Source organism: Echinops telfairi, unplaced genomic scaffold (genome assembly GCF_000313985.2).
Source record: "Echinops telfairi isolate 266 unplaced genomic scaffold, ASM31398v2 ScPeMD7_7400;HRSCAF=8409, whole genome shotgun sequence".
NCBI classification, from domain to species: domain Eukaryota; kingdom Metazoa; phylum Chordata; class Mammalia; order Afrosoricida; family Tenrecidae; genus Echinops; species Echinops telfairi.
In genome coordinates, this window is record NW_022111300.1 from 7,266,570 (window position 1) to 7,276,399 (window position 9,830).

The 9,830-nt window shown below is 40.7% G+C and overlaps 1 protein-coding gene across 1 annotated transcript; it reads right to left on the reverse strand.

Moving 5' to 3' along the window:
• Window positions 1-5,713: 5,713 nt before the first annotated feature.
• Window positions 5,714-6,570, reverse strand: LOC101643914 (NEDD8-conjugating enzyme UBE2F-like). Its single transcript, XM_013004787.2, has one exon. The coding sequence runs from the start codon at window positions 6,473-6,475 to the stop codon at window positions 5,921-5,923; it is 555 nt and encodes a 184-aa protein (XP_012860241.1). The 5' UTR covers window positions 6,476-6,570; the 3' UTR covers window positions 5,714-5,920.
• Between the last annotated feature and the right edge of the window lie 3,260 nt (window positions 6,571-9,830).

A 9,830-nucleotide genomic window follows, 5' to 3' on the forward strand; every position in this document is an offset into this window, starting at 1 on the left:
TTTTGAGAAACGATGTACAAATGCGCTTTACACAATTGATGTGTGTATGGATTGGGATAACAGTTGTATGAGCCCCTAATAAAATGATTTAAGAAAAAAAAGAAAGGCAATGAATTTATCATTGCTATGGTTAAAATTGTGTGCCCCCACACCACAAAATATGTATTGGAATTTTAACTCCTATACTTGAGGATGCAATCAGGTTTAGACATAAATTTTTGTTGTTAATTAACCATATTTAATTACTCTGGGTTCTGTACTGTTTTGATTCATCATTGTTATGCTAAGTAAAAATCTGCTTCAAGTTTCCCTCAAGGTCAATTTTTGTTTATTAGATTCAGGGTATGGCAGCCAAGTAGTATCCATAATAGGGAGATAAATTAGCCTAGCTTCCTCCAAGGTAACTAGAGTCATTTGGGAATATCCTCACTGTGGAGGGGATTCATTTACACACTATAACCCAGTTGGAGGAACAGAAAGCTGATATTTCCTTTTTCTTATTTGCTGGAAGAAAGCTCAAGATATAATTGTATATTGATAAAAAGAAAAAAAAGACAAGGTCAATGAAGAAGAAAGTAAGGAAAAAAATAAACCAATTACATGGGTTCTAATTGCAAAGATTAAAATAAAAATAATCTTATTAGAACTTTGATATCATTCTCTTCTGTGTTGTCTCTTCATATAAAGGCGCAGTTTTCTGACTATAGTTGGTCCCTGGATTATGACGAGATCAATTTCTGACTGTGTCTTTAAGGATTTGTATGTCAGTCAGACCAGGTGCATCTGGTTTTATGAGCCTTTCCTTAGCGCACGGAGAGGAAGCCTGGGGTTCATGCAACAGGGGTGGTTCACTGACTACTGTGAGTTAGGCAGTTTCGGGATATGCATGGAGGGGAGAGTAAGAATTTTTATTAAATATCTATATTCAAAGAGACAGAGGAGATCCAGCTCAACAAGAAAACTGTCTCCCTGAAGGGAGAAAGAAATACACATGGATTAAGCCTCGGATGGATCCCTTCTGACCATAGACTATGGATGAAAATAGCCGTGCATAATGTGTTAGTCTAAGTAAACAAGGGAAACAAATCCACAGAAACTCACATGTATAAGAGAGAGTTTTATATAAAGGGTAAGTGTACATTAAGAAAGCATCCCAACCCAGTGCTGCCCAAGCCCACAAGTCCAACATTAGCCCATATGTCTGACACCAATCTACAAAGTCCTCCTCAAACTCACAAAACACAGGCAATGATACCAACTGCAGGAGGAAAGCTGAGTTCAGTGAATGTGTAAGCATCTCAGCACTGGCAGGGGTCTCCACACGGCTGCTCCAGCACCCAGGGCTGTATCGGGGTAGGTCTATGTGGCTTCTCCTCAGGGATGACTTGCAGGAAGTGAACCTTGCCAGCTGAAGCAGGGAATTGGCTAAGGCAGCTGCACCCTTGTCCGACCATCACAAAGCAAGCGACCTGAGAACAAAAGTATATTATTGCTAATGCAGTTAGGTTACAGTTTAACACCTTATCATTTGATATACCATTTGATCCATTTTAAATTTGTTCTAGTTTAAAATATTTTCTGCTTTCTGTGCGATTGGGTTTTTTTGTTCTTTTTAAAAAAAATAATTTTATTGGGGGCTCATACAACTCTTATCACAATACATACATGCATCCATGTGTCAAGCACATTTGTACATTTGTTGTGATCATCAGTTTCAAACATTTTCTTTTTACTTGAGCCCTTGGTGTCAGCTCCTCATTTTCCCCTCCTTCCCACACTCTCCCTCTCTCATCATGAACCCTTGATAATTTATAAGTTATTACTTTTTCATTATTTTTTCAGGGGAAGGTGGGGGGAGGAAGGGGGTATCTGCCACAATGATCTACATATAACCCACTCCCTGGGGGACAGACAACAGAAAAATGGGTGAAGGGAGACACTGGTCAGTGTAAGACATGAAAAAAATAATAACAATTTATAAATTACCAAAGATTCATGAGGGAGGGAGGGTAAGGAAGAGAGGGAAAAAATGAGCTGATACCAAGGGCTCAAGTAGAAAGCAAATGTTTAGAAAATGCTGATGGCAACAAATGTACAAATGTGCTCGACACAATGAATGTATGTATGGATTGTGATAAGAACTGTATGAACCCCCAAAAAATGATTTTTAAAAATCTGTATATGAAATCCAGGACAGGTAAATCTATAGAGACAGTAACTGAATTAATGGTTTCTTGAGAGGTATCCAAGGGAGGTTGGAGGAAAATAGGGTGCTAATAGAATGAAGAAAATGTAACATTGATTGTAGTTATGATGTACAATTCTTAATAAGATTGAACTGTTGAATTGCATGACTTGTGAATTATATGCCACTAAAATGGTGTAAAAAAAAGAAGTCTGGGAAGGATTATTAGTAATCTTGTCACTAACTTACAGAATATCCATTAACAAACACCATGTCATCTTCTTTCTGCTGCTTCTTGCTCTGTATTTGATTCATTATGCTTATGCACAATGGAATGCTCAGTTTGGATTTTTGTGGTTTGCTTTGTGGGACTCGAAAAAACAAACTGCAGTGTTGTTACTCTTAAACAAACATTCCTCTTGTCTGGCCTAAAATTACAAACTAAACATTTGTTTCAATTCTTACTGCTAAAGAAACTAAAAAGCTCATATTAAAGTTTATAAAAATCCTAGCTTAATCTTCTCTTATTTCACTATGACTATATTTAGTATTTCCCTTTACATAAATCATTTCAATTAAAATGACATAAGTCTCTAACTTCTAAAAGAAAACAACAAAAATGGACCAATTCATCATAAATCCCAACAACATTACAGAGCTGAAAACAAAAGTAAGCAAAATGCGTGGGCCAGTTCACTGAGGCCCGGTGCAATCCCACTGCTGGTGCTGTGGGTTAGGCATGGGCTGCGAATTCAAACCTTCTAGCTGCCAGATGGGAGAAAGATGAGGCTGTCTGCCCCTCTAAGGATTTACAGACTCAGAAATCCTATACAGCATCACTATGGGCCATAATGGATTCATGGTTGTGGACTTAATGCAAGGAAAAACTCAGCCTTTTTAACGATTTAAAACTGCCCTCAGCAAGTGAAGGTGATTGTGGTGAGCTCTGCTGTGATGACAGGTTGGTTCGGTCATTTCAGAGCGAGGGCTATATTACGGATCATTAAAGGGGAAGCAAGAATTTTCAGTAAGTAGGACTTGTAATCCAGGGACTGTGTGTATGTGTAGTTGGGCAGAGAAATATTTTTGGTCAACTTGTCATCTTGTCAAAACACCCTGCCCTGTGAATTCTCTTGTTAACAAGTAAATGTACTCGTAGGAGACAAGTGGCCATCTGACATCCTGCAAAGATGTACTAAAATCAGATCTTGCAAGGACTTCATTTCAGCTAAAAAAAAATAGAAGAGAGAATATTATGCTCTTGGTTTGTATACCTCCAAACTTATCTACACACCCAATGGTATGACCGATAGGATATGATCTTTAAGGAAGTAGGAAAGTATAAGACCCTAAACACAGGCAGACAAATATCCTTTCCTACTTAATCAAATATCACAACCTGTAGTAGCTATAGAATTCTAAAATGTCTTCCATAAATCCACCCCCTAGTGCGTATACCTCTTGCCCCTTGAGTGTGAACAGGACGCGTGAATATGAGCGATCACTCCTATGATTGTGTTTTATATGGAAAAAGTGAAAGGGTTTTACAGATGTAATTAAGGTGCCTGGTCAGTTGGCATTTAGTTACCCAGATAATCCCAACTCAACATTTCCACAACTGGTATAATTGTTTTCCCTTATAGCATGGTCTTGCTTGTGTTCTTCTTTTAATGAATGGCTCCATATTGACTCAGTTACCTAAGCCAGAAACTTTTAACAGTTCTGTTCCCGTTCACCATTTTCTCTCCACTCGATGAAGGGTCATCAACAAGTTCACGGGAAATGTATATTATGGAAAACATTGCATGAATTATGAAAAATTGCACCCAAATAAATTCACACTAACTTGTTGTAATGTGTCTGAACAGTATCACGTTTGCGTGATTCAAGCTCTTGGCTGCTAATCCAAAGGTGGTTCCTTAAAACCACCAGCTGTTGGGTGGGAGAAGGGTGTTGCCATTGGCTTCAGTTAATATTTCCAGGCTTGTAAACCCCATAGGGCGATTCTACTCCATCATGTAGTGCCCAGAGCTGTCAGGATTGACGAGGGCTTCCGGTTTGATTTGGGGTATACTGTGTTACCATTACTGGAATGTCTTCATTAGGGTTCACTATTTCACTGCTCTAGGTTCTAATTAGCCATTACAATGGCTACACAGAACTCACAGCCAAGATTTGTAGAGGGTTTATTTATTTTTTTTTAACATTTTATTAGGGGCTCACACAACTGTTATCCCAATCCATACACACATCAATTGTGTAAAGCGCATTTGTACATCGTTTCTCAAAACATTTTCTCTCCATTTAAACCCCCGACATTAGGTCCTCATTTTTCCCCTCCCTCCCCGCTCCCCCCTCCCGCATGAGCCCTTGATCGTTTATAAATGGGTATTTTGTCATATCTTGCCCTGTCCGACATCTCCCTTCATCCACTTTTCGGTTGTCTGTCCCCCAGGGAGGAGGTCACACACAGTTCCATGTAATCGGTTCCCTCTTTCCTACCCATTCTCCCTTTTGTAGAGGGTTTATTAAGGAAGTTAACAAGTTGTGATGTCAGGGTTCAATTGTTTAATCAGGATATGCTACAATGTTCTGTGGTGTCTGATAATAAATGCGCAAAGGGAGGAGGGTGGGGGGAGAAAGGGGGAATTGATCACAAGGATCAATCTAGAACCCCCTCCCAGGGGGACGGATAACAGAAAGGTGGGTGAGGGGCAACGGAGGATGTGAGATAGGGAAAAAGTAATAACTTATCAAGGGTTTGTGAGGGAGGGTGGGTAGGGGAGGGTGTGGGAAAGAAATGGGGAGCTGAAATCAGGGGCTCCAGTGGGAAGAGAATGCTTTGAAAAGGATGATGGCAGCATATGTGCAAATGTGCTTGACACATTGGAGGAATGTATGGGTTGTGATAAGATGTAAGAGCCCCCAATAAAAGTAGTTTTAAAAAGTGCGCAAAGGGCATACAGCTCTGATAAGCCTCAACCTGAAGCCATTCAGCTGAAGCTTCTTGGGTCAGGAAACCCAGCTCCCTGGACTAAGTGCCCAGAGACACTCCACGCCATAAGCCTCAGCCCAAAGGCACTCAGCTCCACTTTTATTTTAAACAAATAAGTTTGTTCCAAAATATACTTAAATTAAACTTAGGAAGGTTAACAGTAAATGACTATGTATTCTGGGGAGCTTGGCGACACCCAGGCGGGGTCCCAGGGCGCGGGCGGAAGGGGTTAGGTGGCTTTGCATCCAAGCAGTCTGCTGCAACCAGGGTTTCTGCTGTCACTGCGAGGGTCACACTGTACACGTCATTAGCATCACTGGCAGAGGACAGCTTGCTGCCGAGTGACAATGAACTCAACTGGCTAAACCTTGCGAGCTTTAGCCAACTGAGTTCATTGACACTTGGCAGGAATCTGGCCAACAGCCTTGAGGTGCAGTTTCAAACCAATCCACATGTGATTAAGGGAAGAAAGCAGGCCCTTTATTAGAACCCAAGACACATTCCTTTGCTGATTTTATTTTATTTCAATTTCAACATGCCAATATCAATTTTATTTCTTTATAAAGGAAAACAGAACATAGGGAAACAAATTTAAAATCCAACACCAGTTATGATGCTGAAAAAACAACTTGCTGATTTTACGTTGCGTTCTCCAGACGAGTGTGTCCCAGGTTGGCCCAGCTCCCGGGGGTCCAGAGAGGGCCAGGAGGGGACAGGGGCAGCGCGCAGGGCTCCTTGTCTCATCTGGCGTACTGCTGGATATAGTCTTTAACTTTTTTCAGGAAGTCCTCCTGGTTGTGCAAATAGTGTTCCGCAGCTTCAGTATTCAGTGGATCCTCAAAATTCAAAAGATCCGTAAATAAGGAGTCTAATCCCCAAACCACATCCTTCAGCTTCCTCATGGGAGACCAGCCAGTGTCTCCCAAATGTTCTCGCAGTATACTCAGACAGACGACCCCTCTCTCTGTAATGTTGGGGTGCCAGATTCTGGTCAAGCAGTTGACCACCGGGGGCATCATGTTGTAGTTCGGAGGAACGCGAATTTGAAACAGAAAATTTCCACCCTGGTAGTAGCCCTCGTCTGGGGTCACGGTGAGCCGAAAGCAGTGGAGACTGTCAGGATCAGGAAAAGACAGCTTGCAGGTACAAGGTAAATTCGCTTCCAGTTCTGCAACCTCTTGGACGAGCAGCTTGTCTCTCATAGACACCCTCGTCGTGGAGAGGGAGGCAGTGGCTGAAGAGCTGGGCCCTGGGGGACTGTCATCCTGCTTCAGTTTGTTCGGCATAGTGAGCATCACCGCTGGGCGCCCTGGGCTCCTGGGGGGACGGCCACCTGTTCGGCTCAGCAAGCAGCTGTCATATGCATCCCAAGAGTTCACTGACGGGACTTCAGGTCCAGTCCGGTCTGTAGTAAAGAGATCCTTCCTCTGCTTTTCAGAGGCTCACTTTATACACAGCGGGAGGGCACGCCAGGCAATCCTGTTTGCAAATTACTCACAGGTAAATCCCATCAGTTACTTCCTCCCACTTCTTATCAGGTGCTTTCAGGGAAAAGTAGTTTGGTAGGTGTTAAGAGACTTTGCCTGGAAGAGCCAATTAAATACTTCACTGTCCCTGCGATTACTCCTACCCATTTTGAAAAGTTTTTCAGCACCCTAAACAGAAATTTAATATCCCTTTAGCAATCACTTCTTTTTTTAAAAACAGTTTTATTGGCACTCCACCCACCTGCCATACAACTAATAATTCAGTCATATCAAGAGGAGCTCTGCAATCACCACCATCAATTCTACATTTTCTCCTTCCTTGCACTCATTGTTATTCATGTCATCATTATTTTTAATTGTGGCAAAATGTACACAACAAAGCATTCTCCAATCCAACAACTTCTACATGCTGATTCAGTGCCATTGATTATAGCCTTCGTGTTGTACAACCACTACTAAAACCTGTTTCCAAATTATTCCACCACCATTAACAAACACTCAATTCCTCCTAAGCAAAAATTTCTTCCTACTTCGCCCATCTTTTGTCAAGTTTAATTCCTTTCTTTCTTTCTTTTTTTAGTAGTTTTCTTGATATAATATTCACATATGATACATTTCCACAGTTAAATCACTTTTAAAATGTTTCAATCACTTCGATATCCTTCTCCACACAGCCACTGGTAACTACTACTTCAGTCTCTAGACATTAGTCTATTCTTGATATGTCATAAAAGTGGGAGCATACAGTATTTGTTTTCTATGTCTGACTGTTCACTCAACATTGTATCTTCAAGGTCCAGCCATGCTATACCATGTATTACATTTTCATGTTTCTCTCTGGCAGCATTTTTGTCTAAACCATAATGTGTTTATTCATTCATCTGCTAATGGGCACTTCGGTTGCTTCCACTTCCTGGCCATTGTGAATAATGCTGCAGTGAACACTGGTGGATATGTATCTGTTTGAGTCCCTACTTTCTAGTCTGTTGGGTGTGTGGAATTGGAAGTGGAATTGCTCGGTTATATGCTAAATCTATCATGGTAGAAAGATGACCGCTGTCTGCTCCTGTAAAGATTTACAATCTTGGATGTCCAAGGAGCAGTTTTACTCTGTCCTATGGGGTCATTTTATGTCAGAGTCGACTCAATGGTTGTGGGAGGGTAAATCTAAAGGAGCCCTGATGGTGCACGATTAGTTGCTTGACTCTGAACCAAAACATCAGGGGGCTTGAACCCACAGGCTCTTCACAGGACGAAAGACCTGCTGATCTGGTCTCATACATAGTATAGCTTAGGAAATCCTTACGGAGAAGTGCTGTTCTGTCCCATAGGGTTGCTATGAGTTGTAATCAAATTGACAGCACAGAACATGTCCTAAATCTATATGTTCTGCTTCTTAAATTTTCTTTTGTGAATAAGGTGAAAGTATACAGTGCATGTAAATTTTTCATTCAGTAGTTTATATACAGATTTTGTTTCTTGTCATTGATTGCATTTCCCACAGTGTATGTAATATCACTAATGCTAAATCTATTTTAATTTTTGTTTTCAAAACTTATTTTTTGTGGTTATTGAGAATATACACAGCAGAAATACACTGATTCAACAATTTCTACATGTACAAGTCAGTGACATTGATTACATTCTTTGAGTTGTGGAATTAATCTCACCTTCTTTTCCGGACGTTGGCCTCCCCTATTCACATAAATTCACTGTCCCATAAGGTTCCTAACTAATGCTGTTGTCTACTTGACCCCTTATAAAACATCTTAAGAGAGCCCAATTCTCAAAGCAGACATTCTTTACCAATTAAACTAAACTACTATTTGGTTTGAAGAAGACTTCAGTGAGTATTTTGGCTTACAGTTTTAAAATTATCTCAGGACAGTAGTTTGGGGGATTCATCTGACTTCCTTGCCTCCAAAAAAGTCGAACCCACGAAAATGTAAAATTATTTTTTGCATTTTCTCCCAAAACGTTCAGTAGTGGTAGCTGAACACCATCCTGTTTTTGCTACATGGCACCAGTGGCTGTTACTCATGGAATGAATTAGATATAATTAAAATTTCAATTCTTATTCCAGACTCTCTTTCTCCCTTTGTGTCTCCGAGTGAACACAGACCAATTCCCTGTCTGGAATGGAATGGGTGCTTGCAAGCTTAAGGTCCCAGACATGAAGTAGGAGATAAAACAGAAGCATTACAAAATAATAACAAATATTTATTCTAGGTTGATTAAGCACAAAGCGTCAATATACATAAACACATGAAGCGGCTTCAAAAGTTCATGGAATGACTAGAAAAGAACATGTACACTGCTACAGATAAGCACCCGCAACACAGGGAATCCAGGACAGATAGACACCCTCAGGGTCAACAATGAGAATAGAGATACCAGGAGGGGAAGGGGAAGGTGGGGGGAGAAAGGTGGATCCGATCACAAGGAACACAAGGATTGCAGAGGGACGAATAACAGAAAAGTGGATGAGGGGAGGCAGCAGATGATATATGAAAATAATAATTTATAATTTATCAAGGGTTCGTGAGGGAGGCAGGGTGGGGGAGGGAGGGAAAATGAGGAGATGATATCAAGGGCTCAAATAGAGAGGAAATGCTTTGAAAATGATGATGGAGAGACTCCACCGATCCGTGGCACTGCGGGTCCTTCTCCAGCGCCATGAACCACGTGTGGCCAGGCCTTGGGTTCAGGGTCCCCAGCCACCCCCGCGTCTGGCCTGTTCTCAGTGGTTTGCCCACATGTACTTGACAATAAACCATGTCAGTAAAGTGTCAATAAAAAAAAAAAAAGAAAATGATGATGGCAACATATGCACAAATGTGCTTCACACAATGGATGAATGTATGGATTGTGATAAGGGCTGTAAGAGGCCCCAATAAAAGTATTTAATAAAAAAAATTCATGGAAAAATTATCTTCTCTATTAATTCCATTGCCAAAAATTACATGAAAATATGCTCAAGGTCATTAATTATTATCAAAACCAAAATTATTGCCAAACCAAACCAATTACTATCAAGTACTTTTTCTTTTTTTTAAATCTCTCTATTGAAGACAACTTTAAAAAATAGATTTATTGGCATATACTTCACGTATCATACAATTTACTCATTCAAGCATATTAAGATTGTGCAATCATCACCACA